The sequence below is a fragment of the Neurospora tetraspora genome, assembly GCF_033439725.1.
Source record: "Neurospora tetraspora strain CBS 560.94 chromosome Unknown B0H65scaffold_10, whole genome shotgun sequence".
Taxonomy (NCBI): Eukaryota; Fungi; Ascomycota; class Sordariomycetes; order Sordariales; family Sordariaceae; genus Neurospora; species Neurospora tetraspora.
In genome coordinates, this window is record NW_026944392.1 from 762,230 (window position 1) to 784,583 (window position 22,354).

Here is a 22,354-nt window from a genome sequence, read left to right on the forward strand (position 1 = left end):
TACCTGGGGCAACGAGCCTCCCACCCACTCCGTGCTAGTTACATCCGACCTTGAAGCAAATGAGAGAAGGGAAAGAAATGCAATGTAGCTGTTTGATGTGAAATTTGATACCGGGATGCTTGATATTAAAGCCTCGTGATGGGGCTTGAGAGGCGCGTCCAGAGCATGCAACTGCCCTAAATTCCCAGGACATTCCCAGGACTAAATCCAAACTCCGCCGTGGTCTTCCCCATGGCCTGTAAACGGGCTGGGGCAACTCAGATTTTGCTGCGCTTGCTGCAGGTACCCTCGCCAAGGCTCCGGCCAAGGCTCCGAGTCGAACGGTGTGGTGTGGGTATTAGGTTAATCCCTTTAAGGGTGCAAATGTGTCATTTTAGCGCCGCAGGGATGTAGAGCTAATCGGTGGTTCCCTTCGCCTGCAGGATACCTTTTTTTACCATGCAGATACCTCAATACCACCAAATCGCCAACCACTTACCAAGTACTGCTGGTATCTTCTGGGGGGCGCAAAAATGACACATTTGCACCGTTAAAGGGCTGTCTTGGCTAGGATATCAGATAGAGTAGAGTAGCGCTCACAACCGACGCGCTAGACAACAGCCATTGTGGAGGATTGGTGGATGCCGCCCGAGAACACTCTGCGGGGAGGTCGCCGACTGCGAGGTTCGGAGCCGCGCCGGTAACCAGGTGCATATCGAACTCCGATGCAGCGAAGGTGACGATGCCATCTGAATGGTACGCCTCCGACCCAAATTCCACCAAGCCGAGATGGGATCCGGCTGATACCAGGCCTTTGCGCCATAGAAATTGCAACAACGGCGACACCTCCGCCGCAAAGTTTGTGTGATTGGCCGTCGCTACCCAGCTCAGCACATCGGTACCTCTCTCATTCTGGCCCTGATACAAGACACTGGGTACAAAGTTCGGTTAGAGTTTTCTTTCTCATCCGTCAACCGGGACGATGCTGCCTTGACCGGCCGCTTCTCGGATGATTTGCAAAACTTACAACTCTGCATCCCCGACAGTCTGGGTGAAGCACGTCTTCTCCATATTCGCATCGAACCCGAGTGGTTCGGCATAGCCAAACCTCCCCACCCAGATCATGACCTCGGTCTCTGCAGTCTGCTCACTGCGTGCGTTTGCGACATTACGATCAAGGAAGAGGTCGAACGCCACATTGGCAGATGTGCCGTGGTTGGCCAGGCCGTCATGGTCGACTACCAGCGCCGGGCGAGGCGTCGGCCCCGGACCCATGGACCATTGGGCGGAGAGGACCAATGCCGAGATGTTTGACAAGGGTGTCGGCAGACCTGGAGCCATCAGCTTGACGTGGGGGTAGGAGTGGACCATCCCCGGGTTCGACGACCACGACCAGGTCGCGGCAAAAGCAGGCGGTGAGTCTTGGACCTGAAGAAAAATGTCAGTCGGAAGTAAGACAAACTAAAAAAGGGGCCCAGAAGGCGTCATCGACTTACGGATATACATTGAAATCCTTTGACGTCAGGGTTCCAGGCATCGGCGTTGACTGTGAGTTGTTTTTCGCGAGTGAAGGTTAGGTGTATGAACTGGACGAAACAAGTATGGCGTGCCTGACTAGACTCGCGCTGTGGCTGACTGGAACTGAGGACTATTGAGTGAGTGCTGAATGAAGAGCGGTGACATACAGGTCATGTTGTTGGAAGGTATCGTGTAGGCCGTTCGCCCGCAAACCGTGGTATCGTAGGCTCCGGCAGTGGTCTGGCCCCACAGGCCGACAGCTAGCAGCACTGCTAGACGTGCTAATACCGACAAGCGAGGACGTGGTTGGAAAGTTAGCGCCGCCATTGCATTTGCAGACTGGGTCTGGAACAATGTATCGAGAGCTGAGTGCTTTCAGTGAGTCGAAGTTTTCCCCGCGGCGTATGTAATGTCGAAGTCGGGATTAATGGACGATGTGATATGAGACAGCAAGTTCTGGGTAACGAAAGAAAACGAGGGAGGCGTCGTTTGGAGCAGCACAAACCCGCGTCTGTACTGCCACACGGATCTGCATCGCATGTTTCGAGAAAACCGGAAAGCTCTGACACGCCAGCATGTCCTGTACCCGTAGGATTGCCGTCTCCGTTATCCCTTCGTATTTCTTGCGATCTGCGACCATGGGCAACAAAGAAGCCCGGGAGCGGCCGTGACACGGTGCCTTGGCTGCGTCACAAACCATTTCAGCTCCCACGCGTCTGGCGCATGGGAGAATCGCAGCGTCGTGGGTGAATCCCATTGTCGGCCCATGGTTTACTTGCGGTTGGCGGTTAGGTTTGTTGGCGGTTGGTTGACGGTGGCGGTCAGGGGACAGTGGACGGGGATAGCAAACAGACAACGGACGGAATTCCGCAGTTTTTCCCTTCCCACTGCCTGCCTCCTCCTTCTCCGCCATCGCTAATCTCCTGAGTTTATCGCGTTTGTAGATGATGTGAAGCAGGGTTGCTCTGTCAGGGCCCTTTGCCGAGTCATGGATGTCCCGAACCGAGTATGATCAGCACCTCCACTGGTGACAGCTCCGCGGTGGCTGCACTGGCTGGTCCCGGGGGCCACTCTAACGAGCTGGTAAGGCACAATCGTGGCCAAGCTCGGGCCAAGCACGCGCTAATCCGCAATGCGCAGGGCGTCACGGGGCCGCCCAGGCTGCTGGCATCAGTGGCCCCTGCTAGCCCGTCCAAACCCATGTTAGAGCCGCCGCCGATCCCCTTATCTGGGGACAGCCCAAAGAAACAAACTCCGGCCGGACTGTTTTGCGGGTTGGCAACGGAGCCCAGGCCCCAGACCGTTTTGCGGGTTGGCGACGGAGCCCAGACTGAAGAAAAGCCTCCATCTCGACTGCATTGCGATCAGCCTTCAGATGCACGAGTTTGGCTTGAGTGGGCTTAAGCCACAAGTGCCCATCTTCGCCTTATCCACGACGCGCAACAACGAACGTCTGGTCAAGTTTGATTTGCCTGTGACAGTCATCATCAATGACTGGCCGATAGCGGTAGGGCTCACCGCATTTAACCTTGCGCAAGAGAAAGCTAAGCGCAGGAAAGGAAGGTGCCAGTAAAGTGGGGACAGCTGAGAGAGTTAGCAAGGTGTGTCTATACTCCGATCATTTGCAAATTCGGGAGCAACATGCTGGTTGCTTCTGTGCCGGATCGTCGAGAGAGTACCTACTGCGGTATTCAATTCATCACGGTGGATACTTGTCCTTATTGCGGACACCCATGCCCAGTGGTGAAGATCCCCCACTTTATCGTGCTGAAACAACTATCCCCAAGCGAAATCCGTACCTGGGGAAAGAGACGAATGGGAATCAGGCTCGGGGACCAGTCCAAGGTGCCGGTTCTGTCGGTGTTCAGAAAGTGGTGACACGAAGTCGATGCCCGAGGGAATAAGTGAGCTTGGCACTTTTTCTGGCCCCATTCCAGCATGGGTTAGTCATGGGTAATCCCACCCAGCGGCAGGGAACAATGGTGCCGGTGAGAAGGCGGACAGCGGACAGACTGCTGATGGACTGTGACCACACCCGGATGCGTGATGGCTTCTGTCATGGGTTACCCCTGGCACAGACGGGTCTTTCTGCGCCACGCCCATGAAGAAATCATGTTGTGACGAGAAGCCGTAGCCGGGACATGGTGCTATAACACTCGGGAGATGGCGAAGATAATTGCTCAATGCATCGGGAACAGACTTGAGCACCTCTTCTAGACGTAGGATATATAACAATATCCCCGAGACACTCCTAACAGCCGTAACCCTTGGGGGCAAAGCACATCGTTCCAAGACATTCGGACAACACAGAAGTATCAAGTCCTCTTTTCACTCTCTTTTCCACTTTGATCAGCAGAGCAGCACATCGGGGCAACATGGACGCCAACCACACTCACAATTGCTGTTGCTCCTCCCGCCGAGATGGCCCCCAGTCGCCCTTGGTTTCTCCATCACCAGGCCCTCTTACTAGATCACTCCCCAGCACCCACTCGCTCGCTTCCGCTTTGAGCCCAGGGGCCTCGACGCCAGGCTCGTGGACCGCCCATCCGTGGTCTCCAGAAAGCGCAAACACTTCACCTCCTAGCACACGGTCAGGCTCGCCAGAACTCAAGGTGAGGTTTCAGACTGAGAAGGTCAACACTGCTCCACGAGTAGACGTGACCGAGGTGCTCCCTACCGTGACCAAGTCGGTGAAGAGCATCTGCTTTGTCGGCGCAGGCTTTGTTGGTATGTTTACCTCTCCGAGTTGTTTCTGAGAGAGAAGATTGCTAACCTCGATCGCATAGGTGGACCAACTGCTGCCGTCATTGCCTACCACAACCCAGACATCACGGTCAACGTTGTTGATCTGAACGAGCAGCGAATTGCGGCTTGGAACTCGAGCCAATTGCCAATCCACGAAGATGGCTTGTTGAAGGTTGTAAGGACAGCTCGCGATGGCACCTTGGACACCATGGTGAAGATTCCGGGCCTTCCCAGATCGCTCAAGCTCGACGCCCGCAGCCCCAACCTGGTATTCTCGACCAAGGTGAACGAAGCCATCGAGGTGGCTGATGTCATCTTCATTTGCGTCAACACACCCACCAAGACCTATGGTCTGGGAGCCGGGTCGATGGCCGATATCAGCATGGTGGAGAGTGCTAGCAGGACCGTCGCGCAGCACGCCAAGAAGGGAGCCATCATTGTCGAGAAGAGCACTGTCCCATGCGGCACAGCCCGTGTCATCCAAGATATTGTGAGTGGACATATCGAGTTGCCCGAACTGCGGGCAGGGTGCTAACAACGACTAGTTCAAATACTACCGCCCCAATGACGACTTTGAGATTCTATCGAACCCCGAGTTCCTTGCCGAGGGTACCGCCGTCGAGAACCTCATGCACCCGGATCGCATCCTGATTGGCAGTGCCCGCACCTTGGCCGGAATGAAAGCGGCCGAGAGTCTCAAGAACGTGTATGCCGCCTGGGTTCCTCAAGAACGTATCATTACCGTCAACACCTTCAGCAGCGAGCTGTCGAAGCTTGTCGCCAACACGATGCTGGCCCAGCGTATTAGCAGCATGAACGCTGTCAGTGCCATGTGCGAGGAGATTGGTCTGGGATCCGATGTCGACGATGTCAGCCTGGCCCTTGGACAGGATTCGCGAATCGGGCCCAAGTTCCTCCAGGCAGGTGTGGGTTTCGGTGGTTCATGCTTCGAGAAGGATATCCTCAACCTGTCGTACCTGGCGAGGGAGCTGCACTTGGACGTTGTTGCCGATTACTGGCTGGGTATCCTGAAGATCAACGAGTATCAGCGTGAGAGATATGTGCACCGGGTTGTCAAGGAGTTGAACGGTTCGCTGCGTGGAAAGAAGATTTCCGTTTTGGGCTTCGCCTTCAAGGACGGCACCAACGACACGCGCAACAGCATTGCTGTGCACATCATCAAGAGCCTGGCTGAGGAAATGCCGTTGGAGATTGCCATCTTTGATCCGGGATGCGCTGCCGACGAGATCATGGAGGAGATTGGGAAGATTGGCTTGACCAAGGCTCAGCTGGAGCGCGTCAAGATCTGCTCCAACTGGCGTGACTCGGTCAAGCAGGCCAGCGCTGTGTGCATCCTGACCCAGTGGAAGCAGTTCCGCGGCTCTCAGCTTGGAACAAAGGCAAGCGTCAAGACACCGTCTAAGCCGGCCATCACCAAGACCTTTGTCAACGGCAAGCTCACCGAGATGGCCATCTTGGAGCTGGAGGCCATGGTAGCGCGCGACCTCAACATCACCGACGAGGACCCTCTCCGAAGACTCAAGCCCGAGGGTGCTGCTGAGGGATTCGAGATCTTTGGTTTGGCGGCACAAATGATGGAGGAAATCAGCCAGGAGCCAGTCAACTGGTTTGAGGCCGCGTCGCTCATGCAGGAGCCCCGATGGGTGTTTGACGGCCGCAATGTCGTCGATGCCATTGAGCTCCAGTCGCTTGGCTTCAAGGTGCGCGGCATCGGCAAGTGATTTTCCGGAACTGAAGGAAGTTGGTAATTAGGGACGAGTAATGGATCGATGATATACAGAAAAGATTACGGGTAATAAAGAGTTTGGGTGTTTCTGGCGTCTGGTTCGACGGCTTCATCGGCCTCGGTTTGGATACAATTGGACGGGACAAGGGTACTGGACGGCTTTCATGATATCAAGACGGGTTTCTTGAAGGAAGGAAAGGATTGGATTTGGAGGATTGGATTCTTCTGCCTAGGTGGTTATAATAGCGATTCGTTGCGTTCTCATTCCGAACCAATAATTGATTTGCGTTGTTCCTTCCATATGCCGCGACAAGTTTTGATGAAATTGGGAAAGTGAGGGGTTGATCGGACCGGGAGCAAAGAGACTCCGCTTTCCAGTACATGTTTGTGACCGTAACGCTTGGACGACACATCAAACTCTCGCCACAGATAAGCTCTTATCGTTCTTTGTACGTAATCCGTGTAAAATACACAACACTCCAGCACCCCACCCCACCAAATCACCAGATCGTCATCAGGGAAAGAGCGTCGCGAGCAGACCACTTTCGTCTCTCAGTGACGCCTGACGACTCGGACCGACTATCAGCAATGGTGACTTCCCATCTCGATGCCTTCGTTTGTTGTGTGACCTGGTCACATTCTTCCGCTCCGACCAACGGACATTGGCGAGGTGACGGATTTTCATGATCGGCAGCGGTCCGAACTCTCCTTCCGCCAACAACCAACGCGATTTAGGCACATCCAGGCACATCCGACAGCTCAACAGCCATCGGCTAGAGGCAAGTGTAAGCTTCATCCATCCCTTCCGCTCCCTTCAACTTTACTTGCTTTGTCTCTTTATCCAACATCCGGGAGTTTGTTGGTCGCCGCGTAGGTTTTTTTCAATGTCAATCACGACAATATGCAGCCGTTTTCAGCTTGCGACGCCAACCAAGGTGGAATACTGAAATCTGCCATGGACTAACTCGAGACCACAGAATCAAAAAGTCTAGACCACGGCGCAGTACCGCAGCCTTGCCGTTGCTACACACACCCCGAACAATATCGCAATAAAGACACGCCGCGGCGTTCCCAATCGAGACGACTGCTACGTACACTGCTACTGCGACCATCCACGGGTTGGCGGCTAACCCCGGTGGTGACCATGCGCGGACCAAGCGATTAAGCGCAATAGACGCGCTACTCCAAAAGTTCCCATGTCCCGGCTGCCTCTCTCGAGCCTTTCAACCTCGTCGACCTGCATCATGAAATTTCGGAAGGATTCGACGATATCCCCGTCCATCATTGAGGCATGATCTCGACGGAGTTCTGTATGCAGGTCGGAAAAAGCTCAACCGTCTTGCATGGCTGCTAGGATATGAGACCAGAGAAGACGACCTCCCATGTCCGCGGCTACAGACCTGCATCGCTGCAGGCTAAAGGCTTGGGTGTTTCAACCTTCATGCTTCAGATTCCAAATGGCCAGCCGGTTTCTGACTGGTGAACATAGGCGCCTGCCTATTTCTAGTTCATCAGCTCCTGCACCTAACCCAGAGGGTGTACCTTTGGCCTCCATCATGGCATCCGACAAAAGGTCGAGAAGAGGTCCGAAAGAAGGCGATGCTTCTGGAATGACCAACATGAGCGGCCAGTCCCATCCCATTGATGCGCACCGTTCCGTACTCCCCTTCTTCTTTGAGCAGAGACTGATGGACAATGGAGAGGCATGCAAGGGGCTGGCCCTTTCTCTGTTCAGCCGTGACATACGAAGCTCACACGCAATCCACTACCACATCTTCACCTCGGTCATCATTTGACACTGACAAATCCCCGTGTGATCACACTTCCCCTCTCCTCCGTAATGCTGCCTGGAGCTTGGTCATGCGGCTGAGGAACTCACATCAAGGACCTTCTTGGACAAGGCTAGGCGATTCTGTCGTTGCCCACATCATTTCATGCCCTCTGGGAGCGAAAGTCAGCCTTGCTGGCGTGTTTGTACCATCATTATCGTCTTGTACGACAAGCCCATACACCAGCCCAAAGTACCAGCAAAAGTCGCCGAAAAGTGCCAAGATGGAGCCGTCAAAGATAGCACTGGGAATCTTTTGCTTTCCAAAAAGGGACATGCTTTCGGGTCATCGAGCGCTTCGATTGGTACCCCTTTTGCTGGTTCTGAAACGTGAACGGCATCGTCGCCAGACTCCTACATACAACTTCCCCAAAGCACTCTTCCTTCTCGCACCGTCTGCCACAGCGCTTGGTCCATCAAGCGACTGGCACAACGTTGCCTTGGCAGACGCCGGTTTGGCAGACGCCCACTCCAGCGACCCTTTTGACACTGTCGTGGAACTAACATTCTGGAATAGAGGCTGAGGTGTAACCCCATGTCGAATACCATCAAGACGAAAACCGTTTACCAAGGTCGACGACATGCTCATTACATCACCCAGTCAGTCCTTGTCAAGTGACTTGATGATCAATATTCAAGATTGGTGAGAGTGCGCAGCCTGCCCCAAAGGGGAAAAGCTCAGCTCCTTCACTGTGTCTTGAGGTTCTCCACGGCAGCCCCAGCCAAGTCCTCCCACGCAACGCCCACTTCTCAACGCTCCTACTTCTAGGGCTGGAACCAATCCAGCAGAGCACAGCCCCAGACCTTTGCAGTAGGCCGAGCTCTCCAAGAATGCAAGACCCCCGCGGCGCCAGCAATGGTTCGCTGCACGTTTGCCCTGTACCTGCTTTTGCACTTGGATCAAATCGCACCTATTGCACTAATCAATTGTCCTCTCGAATACGGTCCTCAAATCGGGCTCTGCTTTCACTCCCGCTAATCACTTGCAGATGGTGATGACATGCTGGTGGTTGCGGGGAACGAATTGCGGTTTGTCGAGATGACTGGCCGCCCATCCAGTACATCCAGGCTGCCGGACACTTGTGGCGCTTGATGCGACCGATGCGACAGGGTCGTCCTCACCCCTGTCTGCCCTGTCACACCCTCAAAAAGAGTCCTACACACGCGGTACGTATAGGGCAATGTGGAGGACGCAGGACACGAACGGTGGACTCCAGTGAGTCAGGACGCCGAACGAAAAACCATGGCCTGATAGTGTCGTCGTCAGAAGATCCCCGAAGTATGGAAGAAGTCCTACCAGGTGATAAACTCCGGTTTTAGTATGTCAGCACTGTCCCTGCTTTTCCGGCTTTTGCATATCGAGAGTGAAGCATAGGCCGTGTCAACGAAATCGATGTTGGCTCAGCAAGTCTCCCTGGCGACCTTGTCATCCCAACAGCCATTCCGGTGGTGAACTTTTGTTGTTCTTACCATCTCCTTCCGGCCCGAGAATATTGAATCCTTCGCACAGCCAATGGGTTGCCTCTGAAGCGAACCCTAGTTTCATCATTTCCGCCAACATTCACAAACATCACTTTCACTACAATGACGGTAGGACGGTTGCGGGGAGGAGCGAGGGTGGTGTTGAGGGGTGGACGACCAGGGGTCGTGATGGTGGGGGTGAAGCCTGGGAAAATCCAAAGATGACTGGGGATCACAGGGCCTTGCGAGGTCCTGGTCTGGGCTCCCTCTTGGCTCTTCCGCCCTGTCCTTTATACATCACCAGTGTGGTGTAACTATTCCCATGTCCACACTTTTCCTATTGCGGTCGTCATTTATCTTCGATCCAACATTTCTTTCTCCCATCTTCAGGGATTTCCACCGGAGCGGAGAACCCTGGAATGATCCCAGCAAAAACTGGGGAGGAGAAAAGGCGCGCCGCGCTAGAACGCCCGGGTACAAGAGTTACCACGATGTGGTAGCTCAGCCCTTCTGGGCTGTGTTGTTATTGATTGGACGGGGGCGATGCACCTCGTACTGCCCACACCCCCGACCCTCCACTTCCACCCCCAGCTCGCAAAGAGAAGTGACTCTTTTGCCAACTGGCGGCCTGGAGGCAGTCGCATTCGCCGGATTCTCATTGAAGCATGATCAGTTACTGCCTGGGGAGGGGGTGTGGATCGAGGCGAGCCTATGAGGCATCTCGTCGCTACACCCGCTCAGTTCGTACATGGGTCATGAACTGCGGACAGTGTGAGACTTTGAGTGGCCTGGCACACGCCCAGGCTGCCCACCTACACACTTACACGAACTGGAAGCTGATGACACCTCTCGAGACTCCGGTTCACCTTTACCACACACCGAAGCACTTATAAAGACCAGACCACCCGCCACTTGGTCCGACCTCGATCCTCACCACCTCACCATCGCCTTCATCAACACATCAGTCACAGTCTGTTACCAACATCTCCAAACAGATTCACACATCAGGCCAAGGCCCGGTGATCCATCCAACAACTCAACACAACAACAACATCAACACTACAGTGACCTCGCCGCATCAGACTCCGTCTCGTCGACAAGTTGTCACCACCAAACCCAACCACGACCGTCGTTGCATGTTCCCATGTCTTTGAGACATCAGTACCCAAAGGACAGCTTTAACTCAGACACGGCCGACTGACATCGACTTCATGGATCGATACCCGGACGTACGAATTGAGAACATAGTCTACGACTCCTCACATCACCACAAACACACAACATCATTGCCAACACCTCTTCCATCACCAACCTTTGGCACCGAGTTTGAGCCTCATCGTCGATACTCGCACTCGCATTCCCACCGAGGACAACTTGCTCCTCCGTCTCCAAGAGATCTAGCATTTTCAGAAACCTTCTCATCTGGTACCAAGCACAACGACAAGATGTGTACCCAGGAGATTAGCCACAACACCTACGCCAGCGGGGCGCGGCCCGACGTCACCGAGACTGTTCACCTATGCAGCAAGGGCTTCTGCGCTGTCCCCAAGATCAAAGAGATCTGGCAGGAGCTCCCCGACAAGTCGAGCAGAAGCGAGCCCAGGTACGGTGGATACCTGCCTGCCCATCTGCCGCCTACACCTCGCGAATCCAAGGAGCCTTCGCCCGTGGGCAAGCGGGACTCTGGTTACCTCCATGGCACTCGGTTCTCGGAGCCTTCGCGCTCCTCGAGACACAATGACGACTACTCGAATTACAAGTATGGCAGCAGCCCAACTGACAGCAAGAACAAGTCGGATGTTTACACACGTCCCTCCGTCGTGCTCACGCAGACCCTCGGTGTCCCTCACGAGGATAAGACTCGTCGCCGCTCCCCTCACGAGCGCGACCCCAGCCCCAAGCGTGGCCCCGCTATTCCCTACCGCGAACACTCCAAGAGCGACCGCGGTTACGATGCTATCGTGACTAACCTCGCTGACGAAGACCGTCGACGTCGTCGCGCTCACAAGTCCTCTGATGCCGTTTCCACCACCGCCACCACCGGCATCCCTACCTCCTCTCGCCCTCCCCTCTCGAGCTCCAACCCCGGCCGCTACGGATCCAGCCCCAACGGCCCCAGCGGCATGGACTCGATCCGCCGTAGGAACAGCGTCTCTTCTCGCAACGATGACACCGGCCGTACACCCCGCCCGAGAACCGCTTCTGGAGGATCTCGCTCGCGCGCCTCGTCCGTCGGCGTCCGCTTCGCCGATGAAGTCGAGTCCAAGATCAGGCAGCAGAACGCCGAGATCGCCAGCCGCTCCAACAAGCCGAGCACCGAGCAGGGTACTAACCAGCCTGAGCTCAAGGGCATTCTCAAGAAGCCCGCTGGTGCCCGCGAGGAGAGCAACGAGCGCAGCAAGGAGAAGAAGGGAAAGGGAGCCGAGGTGGACATGACCGTCGAGGAGTTGAAGAGGTCGGTGGAGAGCTTGGGGCTCAGGGGGTCTTCCAGCCGGGACAGGGAGAGGGAGAGCAACGTCTCTTCGTCTCTCACCGGGTCGATGGGCGAAATCGATTACGATCGGTTGAGGAGCAGGTTCGATAGGGATAATGGTGGAAGCACTGGGCGGCATGGAAGCCATAGGGTGAGAGAGGTTAGGGATGGTGACCGGCACCTCTATTATTGAGCGGTACCTGGGGGGAACGGGAGGAGCTTGTGAGGAGCGACCACGATGAACGGAAACACGAAAATCGACAAAAAATTCGCTTCGACGGCATGACCAAAAGGTCGTGCCACTGTATTACTAGGAAGATTTGATATCGTGGGCTTCACATGGCGATTTGGGTTTGCGATTGCTTCAACGATCATACTTTCGCTTCTTTAACTAGTAACTTTTCTTCTCTTGTCAGGGAATTTTAGGATTAGTCAACATGACATTTGCAATGATGCATCACTTCGTTGTCCCATTTTGCGTGCTTTTTTGCTATGACTTTTTGTCCCCAACTTCTTGCCATTTCTCCAGTTCCTTTCCCCTCTCCCAACACGACTCCCAGAAACCATACTTCACATGCAACCAAAAGCATGAAGCTATTCCCACATTCACCTTTATCTCCAACCTTCAACCTCCCATTACAACGCCGTGCTTACGCCCGTCGCTCCGCCCCCACCACCCTGTGAGGGCTCCTACTCTGCCACCCAGCCTCCTATCGTCAAAAAGTATACAGTGCACTTTGTCGTCCTGCAGGCGTTACGGACTCATGCAGTCAGCAATCGCTCCCATTCGGGAAGTTATGGTTCCCCATCGTCGTTGCGACTTCGCGATGCAGCATCACGACACAGTACGAAGAACAGTCAAATCGTCAATGGGGAAATAGTCAGCAAGCAGGCTCGCCTTATGGAGCTCGGCATTTCAGGGCACCGCCGCGCACCATTCGCAAAGATCCGGAAACTAAGAGGTTGTGGTTACGATGAGCGAGAAGGTCGTATCCCGTTTTACTTTGGCTTTTGAGTTATGACGAGAAGCATCGTATTGTATTGCTATGGTAGCGTTCGCTTACTATCGCTTCCTTAGAAGGAAACAGATGGACATCGTACCCGGAAAGTAGAAAAAAAGGAAACCGACGATCTCAAATGCGACGAACGAATGGCATTGGTCGAAGATTGGTTGAAGGAGAACTGGCGATGCAGGCACCGATGACTTTTTACTGGCGAACAGCAAAGTGTAAAGCCTTTCTATGCCAGTGGTCGAAAGGTAAAAAGGTCTTGGATGATGTGCATCTTCATCTTCATCGCCTCATTGCTTGCATCGTTTTGCCACTTTCGGGTGTAGCCGATTTGACGAACCGACCGGCCGACTGATTCAACCGACCGAATCGCGGCGAACATCGTGCGCATCGATGTTGGGCATTTCGTGAACCGCTGACCATTGACATCGCGCTGCGCATTCCTTGAGCAATGACGACATCGAAGCAAGCCCACGAGGTGCAGACGGAGTGGAGAAGCGGAGGAGATCGCCGACGGAGTTTTCCCCGCGTGTAGCCGGCAGTACCCGCACCAAAGCACCGAACAAACTAACAAATCTGGTAACAACTTGCACACATTCCTGTTAGTGACCTGCACCCGCACATCCCAGCTCTCCAAACAGCAAGCACCGCCCAGGCACCCGCGCCTGCGCCTGCACTAGCAAAGACCCTGCACGCCCTGTAAAGACCCTGTTTCTGCAGCGCTCTGCCTATGGCCCAAAGAGGTCCGAGTTCAAACCGCAGTCTAAGTAGTAACCCATGCTACAAATCTCGGCTTTACGAGAGCTAATTACTAAAGAAATACTCTTAGATACAACCAACAGCAAAATTATTGAGATGACCAGACTTTCCTCGAAGGTAGAACTTTGAATTGGCTTTCCAATGGTGTCATTTTCATTAGGAAGATAATTCAAAAAGGGGTTGCCCTGAGGCCCATCCTTAGGGAAAAGGGGCGAGAAAAGGTACTTGTCATGGGGCTAGAGCCCAGGGGTTAAGCTTGGCCGTTGCCAAGCTGTGTCCTACCTTATCGATAGGGTTCCTGCCTTATCGATAGGGATGCGCGCTCTCTAGTTGGCCAGACCCACATGTTTGCCTGGCCCGTGCCCTCTTGGCGCCTGCACCTTAAAACCTTATTCTAATTGCCTGCCTTCTACTAGTAGTCTTCTCTTTCTTTCCTTATTAAATATAGTATTTTAACTTTATATGACTACTCGCTATGCTTTACTCTTGTAGACCTATTATATTATATTTGACCCTCTTTTTAAGTACTCTATGCTTCGCCTATATGCTAGAAGAGTTTCCTTTCCATATTGTTTTCGTTTCCCTTAGTAATATTGTCCTCCCTGTCGCTCTTATTTCCCTTAGTGATAGTACCCCTTCTTCTACGTTTTTTGCGCTGCTATTCTTTTACTGGTACGTTAGAAGAATTTTTACCGCTCTTACGATCCCTAATGATATTCTTCTTACTCGATCTACCCCGTTCATTTACGATCTACTTTAATTTTAGCCGTTACTACCCGGACTCCCGTCCCTCTTAATAACAGTATTAAGATTTCGAGCATTTAAGTTTGTACGTAGATAGATTTGCCCTCTATAATATAGGTTTATTGCCTACCTTTTCGTATATTATCCTCAATAGTAATACCCCTCTCTTTTCGCTTCTATTTCCGTTAGGTATACTTTAGTTAAGGACGCCAACGGTTCTAGGATGTTATCGTCGCTGTTATAAGGAGCTTTGAACCTAATTTACAATAAAGGAGGAAGAGGAAGATAGAAGTATAAATTTAGTATTTAAATAAATGTAATTTAGTATAGCCCAGTTGGAGGCTTAGGCAGTTACGACGATAATAGCTAAGAAGAGGAGCTCTTAGATTAAGTGGTACTTTATTAAAGGTAACCTTAATAAAATTATAGTGGAGGGAAGTCTATAAGTTCGTAAAAGAAGGACTTCTATAGTTATTTAAATATAGTTTACTAGTTAGGAACTTAATTAATTTTATTCTACCCCTCTACATATATTTTTATTAGGAGAATCTATTATAAAACGCAACTGTAGGAGGGTGGTAATATTATATTCCGTAGGTATAAGGATTATTGGGGCCGCTTTTAGCGAGAAGTGTAGTGGATTATTTAAAGGTAATTCCTACTAGTAGGAGAAGTAGAGCGAAACGAAGTATTGGGTAATAATTTTAATTCTAACTACTTCCTAAGTATAAATATTTCTAATAGTAAAAGAGGATCCCTAATAGGAAAGGTTTAAATATATCCCCTAATTTAGTCTTGGTACCTATAGCCTTTGGGTGTAGTTCTGTGAGAATAACGGCGGGCGCGTTCGTTACCGACTTAGGTAGTAAGTAGGTAATCGTATAGTATTTATTTGGGGGTTTAATGTAGATACTCTTTTTAGTATTATTAATTCTTTTCCGTTTAAATGGGTATTTAGTTGGGAGCGGTTGATGCTAGATTTCGTTATTTTTATATAAACAGCTACTTTATACTTTGTACAGTAGATCGTTCTTTTTAGGAGGGAGTAGAGTAGAGCTTCCAAGGGGTAGCGGGGCTTCTAGGGAGGAGTAGGGGGGTAATGTTATAGGGTTAGAGCCTAGGGGTTAAGTTTAGCTATTACTAAGCTGTATCCTACCTTATCGATAGGGTTCCTACCTTATCGATAGGGATGTGCGCCCTCTAGTTAGTTAGACCCACATATTTACTTAGCCCATACCCTCTTAGCGCCTACACCTTAAAACCTTATTCTGACTACCCGCCTTCTACTAGTAGTCTTCTCTTTCTTTCCTTATTAAATATAGCATTTCAACCTTACATGACTGCTTGCTATGCCTTACTCTTGCAGACCCGTTACAGTACTTCAACCACGAACCAAACCCTCAACACCACTTTGAGGATGCAATGGTTCAAATTTTACTCGAAGGTAGAATTTTTCATTTTCTGTCCAATGATACCATTTTTATTAGGATGCGACGTGGAAAAGTGGTTTCCTTAGTGCCTATCCTTGGAGAAAAAGCTGAAACAAAAGTGTGGCATGGGTTGGTTTTTAAGGATGGGTCTTAGGGTAACCTCTTTTTGAATTATCTTCTTAATGAAAATGGTATTATTAGAAAGCCAATTCAAAATTCTACGTTCGAGGAAAATCTGGTTCCTTTAATAATTTTTATATTGGTTTATGACCAAATTCTTTTCGAAGTACTTTTTCCATTTGTATGGAGAGTGTGGCATGGGTCGCCCTTTTTCTACATCGAGAACTCAGACCTCTTTTTTGGGCGTTCTTAGAAAAATGGCCCGTGCGCAGCAGCTGCCAGCTGGTTGAGCCGTTGAGGTACGTACCTTTTACAGCCCAGAAAAGAAGGAAGGTCTGAACGCTGAGATAAGCCAGGTCCAATGACTTACACGCTCGCCGCATTTCCTTTTTCGGACGAACGCTCCCGTCCCAGTTGCTTTCGGTCGCCGGACAAGCCCCAGGTGAAGAATCGACAACCTAATACAATCGACAAAAAGCCCGACCGAGGCGAAGGAGCCGAGGGTCAACCGTTGGGAGAGAACATGATCGCTGTCGGCGCCGATGCGGCGCGGAAGGCATACAGGCGTAGAAGATGTGAGGAGGCGGCGCAGGCAGCGATTTGGTGGGAAGTTGGGGGCCGTTTCGAAGAGATGAGATGATGAGATGAAGCGAGGTGGTCTGGTGGTTCAGCTGGAGGCCTTCCGTCAGCCTTTTTGACGCGGGCCATGAACAATGGATGCAGATGCATCTTCCGGAGTTCACGCGTTCGAGAAGCATCACGAAACAAAGCGAACAATGATCCTGGCCCTGACTTCCGAGACCTTTTGCAGGAACCGGACATGAGAATGGCATTGTTCAACTTCGTTCTTGCCGACATGGCGGATAAGGTATTAAAGAAGTTGCGCAGGGAGGACCTGAGTCACCACTGCACGCGCCACCTGGCCTACTGCGATTCTTTTTCGGTAGGCCTAAAATGTTCACTTACCCTGCACAACAATGGACACAGCCAGGCAGCGCCAGGAAAGCGACGAAAGTTCGAAAAGATAGGTAGGCATATTATGAACAGAAGGTGCACTACCATAGGGGAACTCACAGACCGTGGATTCATAGCAAATGGTATTGTGGAGGATTACTAACAAGCATCTAGCATCACTACTCCTAAACATAACTGTGTCCTTCGATGCCCTCGCCGTTCGTGTAATGCCGGAGTCCCAGAGTAGTCCCTTTCCTAGGGTCCTTCAAGAGGACTCATCCCAACAACAAGATGACAAATGCGTTCGTCATCCCTACGGCCCACCCACCCGGCTGGAAAGGGCAAAACGACACGGCAGACACCTAACCTCACCCAGACCGATCATCACCACTCACCATACCAAAGACCGCAAGCCCATCCCAAATTCCCACCCAGACACAAGTGGTGTGGTGAGTCCGTTCTTCAGCCGCACCGTAGCGAGCAACGTCACTTGCTGACACAATTGTGCACCGAGCCACCCAGCCTTGTGTCCATGACACACTCCGAGTCCAAGACGAGGCCAAGACCACAAGCCACGGCCGGGGATCACCGGACGGTGCCACCGGTCACTGTGGAAGCCATGATGATAGGTGGGAAAGGTGGTGGATGGATGACGAGGCTGGTGATGACAGAGTTGATTCGGACAAAGTTCCTGCTACGAGGTATCGGCGTCTCCAGACGGTCCAGGTGAGAAGACAGAAGTTGAAAAGATGACTCGAACGAGGTGAACGGCTGACACCGAGGTGAGGAGAATCATGGTAGATGTGTGTGCCTCAGGATGACCACCATGACCACTGCGTAAGCGTAGGACTGCCCCTTGCAGATCGCAGCCGAACTGGAAGTGGAGCGTAAGCAACATGTAGAGGTAAGATGTGCCTGCGCCGTACATGCGTTTATCTTTCTCCACTGCGTGAACGGATTGGGGTGTTCCTGCGTCCGAGTCTTGGAAAGCAGTTTTCAGCTGGGTTGTGTCGCCGGACCGCGTGATGGGGGACGAGATGTGAGTCCTACGGAGGACGCGAAAAGAGGTGGCCGAGACTTGGTTACTGTCATCTTGACATGACAGTAACCTTCCACTGACGGAGCGAGGAAATCACCCTGTTCATCATCATCGGAGATAACGAAGCCGAAACACAAAGATCCTATTTTCGCTGCCTGGTACCGGCGATCATGGCGACGCTGGATGGATTGCGCGGCTTCGGTCGCGGATGAAGGAAGGAAAGGGAAGTGGAGAAGCGAAGACTAGGACAAACCGAGAACCGAGAGACATGGACCGGCAGACTTCGATGTCTTCTTCATCCCTTGATACTACGGATCATGACAGTCGGACCACATCCAGAAGAACTGAAATCTTGATGAGCGGCAGGGAAATATTGAACACCTGACGATAAGAATTTTCCAACGCCAAGTCCCGTGGTAGATAGAGGCGTCCGCCGTATCAATGGCTCGGTGTCTCACCTGCACACACCTTCTTCACACCTTGCTTCTGGCTGCAGACCGTATGTAGGCGTACAAACACCAACTTTGTAATATGTATCGCTCTTGTGTGCCATTGTGTGGTTGCGCGCCGTGTAAGAGGGTTGGGTAAAGTGTGCGACTGCAACTGCGCGAGTGCCATGTTGCGCGAAGAAGAGGGACAAGGCTGGCTGAAGGCCGCCCATGTCCTACACCACCTTTCCCTTCAGATAATGTTGGTGCGGTAGTGTTGGTGTGGTGGTTATGGTGGTGGTGTGAAAGTTTTGATTCCGGTGCGGAGAAGACGCCCGGCTGATGGTGGTGGCGTGGACCGATGGTGTGGAAGTGTGGTGCAGAAAGGTGTGGGTGTAATGGTGTAATGGTCAAGGTGTGATGTTGTGCAGCTCAAGTGAACGGCCAGGTGAACGCGGTGTGTCATTCCATCGCGATTGCCAAAAGAAATGTTTGTGTCTGCTGTTTCTGTGTCCGTCGTCTCGGGATGGTAGCTTTTTTCGGCGCCGGTAATGTCTTGTCCCGGATGCTCCTTCCCGACTGAGCGATTGCGATCTGTGTGTTTCGCCGTCTGTGGCAGGAACGGTCAACGGTCAACGGTCAACGCCGCAATCCCGACCATCTGGGACCCGACATGATTGAGGCGCAATCCGTATCGTGTGTCCGATCAGATTTCGTTCGTCATCCTCCGCCGTCTCTTCTTCAGGAGCGACCCGGCCTGAGGTTGTGCAGGTGGAGTGTCCAGTTGCACTCCCGGTCCCAAGCCGAAATCAGCTTGCACCGCTTCCGGAGCCGGAGCCGGATCAGCAGCGGGGAAATCTTTCGGGAAATCGGCTGGAAAGTCAGCAGGGATGTCCTGTGGGATGTCCTGAGCCGGGAATCCATCAGACCCGGTCAAATCCAACGGCTGCTGTGGCTCCTGCGGTGGCGACGGAGGACCGTTCTCCCCTTGCGGTCCCAATCCAAGATTCGGTACCAACGCATCGTTCGCAGGCGAGGAGACTCCATATTCAACGGTATCAACTTGCTTCTCACCACCCGACACCGAAACCGTCGTCTTCGAGTCGTCATCCTTGCCCACAACCTCCGAGCAAAGGCCGATCCCCTTCGCCAACTCCCCAGCCAACACATCAATGCCCCCCGACTCCTTATCCTCAACGCCAAACTCGATGATAAGAACATCATCCAGATAACCATGATACCCCGCCCCATCCTCGTCTCTGTGGTAGTCGCGCCAATTGACGCTGGTCACATAAAACATCTCCGTTCTTTCTTGTCCGTCCTGTCCTTCCTGTCCCTCCCCCCTAGTCCCTTCCTCGCCCTTCCACTGACCCGCCGCCCATCGCTTCCGCCCCTCGATCCAAAGCGGCTTTCGCGAAATACCAAACACTTCAAACCCCGGCGCCTTCTGACTAAACAAAACCACATAAGGCTCATACTCCGAATGGAAGTGGTAAAACCGCTTGTATTGAATAATCGTCAGGGTGAACGTGTTTTCCTCCGTCACCACGCATAAAGGATCGGAGCGGTTGCAGAGAGTTAGACGGAGGCTGTTGGTGGATTGGTGGATTGAGACTGGCTCGTCGGGGGGGAGAGGAGGTAAGAAATGGGAGAGGCATTTCTCGTCGGCGGCAGCGGAGATGGAAGAAGAGGCAATGGCGGTGGCGGAACCGTCGTCGTGGAGGAGGGCGAAGGAGCGGTGGGGGAAGAAGTCGTAGTGGATGTAGGTTTGGGGTTGTTGAACTTGGGGTTGTTGAACTTGGGGTTTGTGATGGGAGGATTCTGGGGAGGAGTCGGAGTCGGAGTCGGAAGAGCCAGAGCTGAGGGGAGGAGGAGCCCAAAAGACAAACCAATTCTTCTCCACCTCTCCCCATCCCTCCGGCGCAATCTTTGGCTTCTCCTCATCCTTCTCCTCGAGCCCCTTATCCTCACCAGCCGCCCTCAACTCCCCGTTGCCCTTCACCCCCGCTCCCTCTCCCGCTCCCGTTCCCTTCCCATCACCATCACTCGTCCCTATGATCATAGGCCTCTGCAATTCCCCCGCAACCCTCCACCCCTCCCCCGCTCCAAATGCCTCCACCTCCACCCCCCACCACTCCACCAACACCCTGAAATCCTGCATCCACATGCCGAAGCAGGTAAACTGCGAATTGCTTCCGAAAATCGTGTACGGCTTGCCATCCCCGCCGTAGAAAACGCGAGCATCGTGCGGGCCGACGTTGAATGATAGTACCCCCAAGAGGGGACCGACGCAATTATTTCCTGGTGTTGCTGCTATCGGCAGCGGTAGGGGAGGAGACTGCGGTAGACAGGAGAGGACGTTGGTTTTGGGGTGGAAGGAGGCGAGACAGTGCAGTGCTGATTGCATTGTTACGTGCTGAAACTTCATTTTCCCGGTAGTTTCATTGGTGTCAGGAGAGTCAGGGGATGGTTTTCGAGGCCGATGCCATTTTTGAGCCGCCACGATGTACACTCCCGGACGAGTAGGATGGGGGATAATGTTCGGATTGAAAGCGGGTGTGTTTTCGGCGAATTGGATGCGGAAGTAGGAGCCGTTGGCGGTGGAGACTGAGGAGATTGTTTGGTGTGTTCCTTCTTTGAGGCTCGGGGCGATGCCGCCGTTTGCTGCCGACGGGGAGGAGGACTTGGAGGCATCTTTTGATGAGGAACTGCTGCCGCCGCCGTGGTAGGGCACTTGGTTCCTTGATGAGCCGCTGCCGTCGGAACCAAAAGTGTCGTTGAGGATGGAGGTTACTTTTGTCCCGGTCCCGGTCCCGGCTAGAGAAGGGAACCCCCAGATGGCGAGGGTGATGAAGAAGAAGCAGAGGAAGGGACCGATGATGAGGCGGAGACGCCTCAGGTCCCTGACGAGCATTGTGATGGTTGTGATTTGGTGTTTTTTTTTCCGTCTTCCAATGGATATGTGACAATGGACTGTACGATGAAAAGCCTCAAATGTCAACAAAGGTGAAACTGAGACTACAAGCCGAGCCAGAATGCTCGAATCACGATAACACTGCTGATAATGACAACGACATGCCAAGTGTTGACTACCCGTTGGGGATTGGAGGTCGGTTCCTGTCTGTTTCCCCCAACTCTGCTGCACGCGGAGACCCTGCTTTCTTCCCCAGCGTGCCCCAGGTGGACGTGCAGATCAAGCGGGGGTTGGCAAAAGCTTGGTTGAACGTTGCTCTTTTCATGAGAATCTGTGGAGCCTCGAGGGAAGTATGGAGAGGAGGCTGGTGAGGTGGTCTACACTACTCGTCAGGTCTACAAAACCGACCGTCTGACTAGTGGCGGGCCATCTAGTCAGGGTCATTAATTCGTACACGTTCATTGATTCGTACCGAGCGGGGTACATCCCCCACCCGCCATTTTACTAGCAAATAAAAGTCGCTCATCCGGAGCCAATAATTTTTTTTAGTAATATATCTATATTTTCTAGTCGCATACAATATCGCTTCGACAGCTAGCATATACACGTAAAAGTGAAATATTATTATTTTACATAGCCATTATTACACACTCATTTTAACATACATTACCTTATAATATTAACCTCCTCACAGTCAAAATCCATATATCCTTCCTCCTTCCCCCCCTTATTATCATCGTTATTATTAGGAATAGTTTTATTAATATTATCCTTATCCTCCTTATTGTTATACTTCTTATAATCCTTATACTCTTAATCTTCTTAGTTTATTTATACCTATTATCTATCGTTAGGGTGCCACTAGTCTAGATCTTTCTATATATTTATCGGTTTATTATCTTTAAAAATTTCAGCATCCTTAAACTTTAATTCATCCTTTACAATAGGGGTAATACCCGCTTACTTACTAATTAATTATATTATAATAGCTTTATTTACAACCTTTTTCCTTATTTTATTAAATACTTATAGAGTACGTAGTTTAGGGGAATTACTAGGAGGTTGCTAATATAAGGGTAAAGTTATATTATTTGCGGTCCTTCTACCCCCTAACCGCTTAACCTCCTTATTGATAGTTTTTTACCTTTTAAATTAAAAGTAATACGAGCGGTTAATTCTCTCCTTATAGTATTTATTAATTAGCT

The 22,354-nt window shown here is 52.0% G+C and overlaps 7 protein-coding genes across 7 annotated transcripts; 5 read left to right on the forward strand and 2 right to left on the reverse strand.

Moving 5' to 3' along the window:
* Window positions 1-52: 52 nt before the first annotated feature.
* B0H65DRAFT_77861 (concanavalin A-like lectin/glucanase domain-containing protein) lies at window positions 53-1,963 on the reverse strand. Its single transcript, XM_062831403.1, has 4 exons — window positions 1,665-1,963; window positions 1,476-1,525; window positions 1,007-1,407; window positions 53-910 (listed from the first exon to the last, which is right to left on the reverse strand). Exons 1-4 carry the CDS (start codon window positions 1,822-1,824, stop codon window positions 547-549), a joined length of 975 nt encoding a protein of 324 aa, XP_062676839.1. The 5' UTR covers window positions 1,825-1,963; the 3' UTR covers window positions 53-546.
* A 1,849-nt stretch (window positions 1,964-3,812) lies between these two features.
* On the forward strand, window positions 3,813-6,072 carry B0H65DRAFT_566160 (nucleotide sugar dehydrogenase). Its single transcript, XM_062830312.1, has 3 exons — window positions 3,813-4,224; window positions 4,284-4,732; window positions 4,788-6,072. The coding sequence occupies exons 1-3, from the start codon at window positions 3,873-3,875 to the stop codon at window positions 5,982-5,984; spliced, it is 1,998 nt and encodes a 665-aa protein (XP_062676840.1). The 5' UTR covers window positions 3,813-3,872; the 3' UTR covers window positions 5,985-6,072.
* Window positions 6,073-7,393: 1,321 nt separating this feature from the next.
* B0H65DRAFT_78010 (uncharacterized protein) lies at window positions 7,394-8,625 on the forward strand. The gene has a single exon (XM_062831405.1). It carries the CDS (start codon window positions 7,685-7,687, stop codon window positions 8,339-8,341), a length of 657 nt encoding a protein of 218 aa, XP_062676841.1. The 5' UTR covers window positions 7,394-7,684; the 3' UTR covers window positions 8,342-8,625.
* A 1,616-nt stretch (window positions 8,626-10,241) lies between these two features.
* On the forward strand, window positions 10,242-12,066 carry B0H65DRAFT_78039 (uncharacterized protein). The gene has a single exon (XM_062831407.1). The coding sequence runs from the start codon at window positions 10,490-10,492 to the stop codon at window positions 11,942-11,944; it is 1,455 nt and encodes a 484-aa protein (XP_062676842.1). The 5' UTR covers window positions 10,242-10,489; the 3' UTR covers window positions 11,945-12,066.
* On the forward strand, window positions 12,044-12,760 carry B0H65DRAFT_78034 (uncharacterized protein). The gene has a single exon (XM_062831406.1). It carries the CDS (start codon window positions 12,189-12,191, stop codon window positions 12,630-12,632), a length of 444 nt encoding a protein of 147 aa, XP_062676843.1. The 5' UTR covers window positions 12,044-12,188; the 3' UTR covers window positions 12,633-12,760.
* A 3,724-nt stretch (window positions 12,761-16,484) lies between these two features.
* B0H65DRAFT_78062 (uncharacterized protein) lies at window positions 16,485-17,364 on the forward strand. Its single transcript, XM_062831408.1, has 2 exons — window positions 16,485-16,842; window positions 16,943-17,364. The coding sequence occupies exons 1-2, from the start codon at window positions 16,521-16,523 to the stop codon at window positions 17,263-17,265; spliced, it is 645 nt and encodes a 214-aa protein (XP_062676844.1). The 5' UTR covers window positions 16,485-16,520; the 3' UTR covers window positions 17,266-17,364.
* A 1,340-nt stretch (window positions 17,365-18,704) lies between these two features.
* B0H65DRAFT_566166 (uncharacterized protein) lies at window positions 18,705-21,620 on the reverse strand. Its single transcript, XM_062830313.1, has one exon. The coding sequence runs from the start codon at window positions 21,147-21,149 to the stop codon at window positions 18,942-18,944; it is 2,208 nt and encodes a 735-aa protein (XP_062676845.1). The 5' UTR covers window positions 21,150-21,620; the 3' UTR covers window positions 18,705-18,941.
* Between the last annotated feature and the right edge of the window lie 734 nt (window positions 21,621-22,354).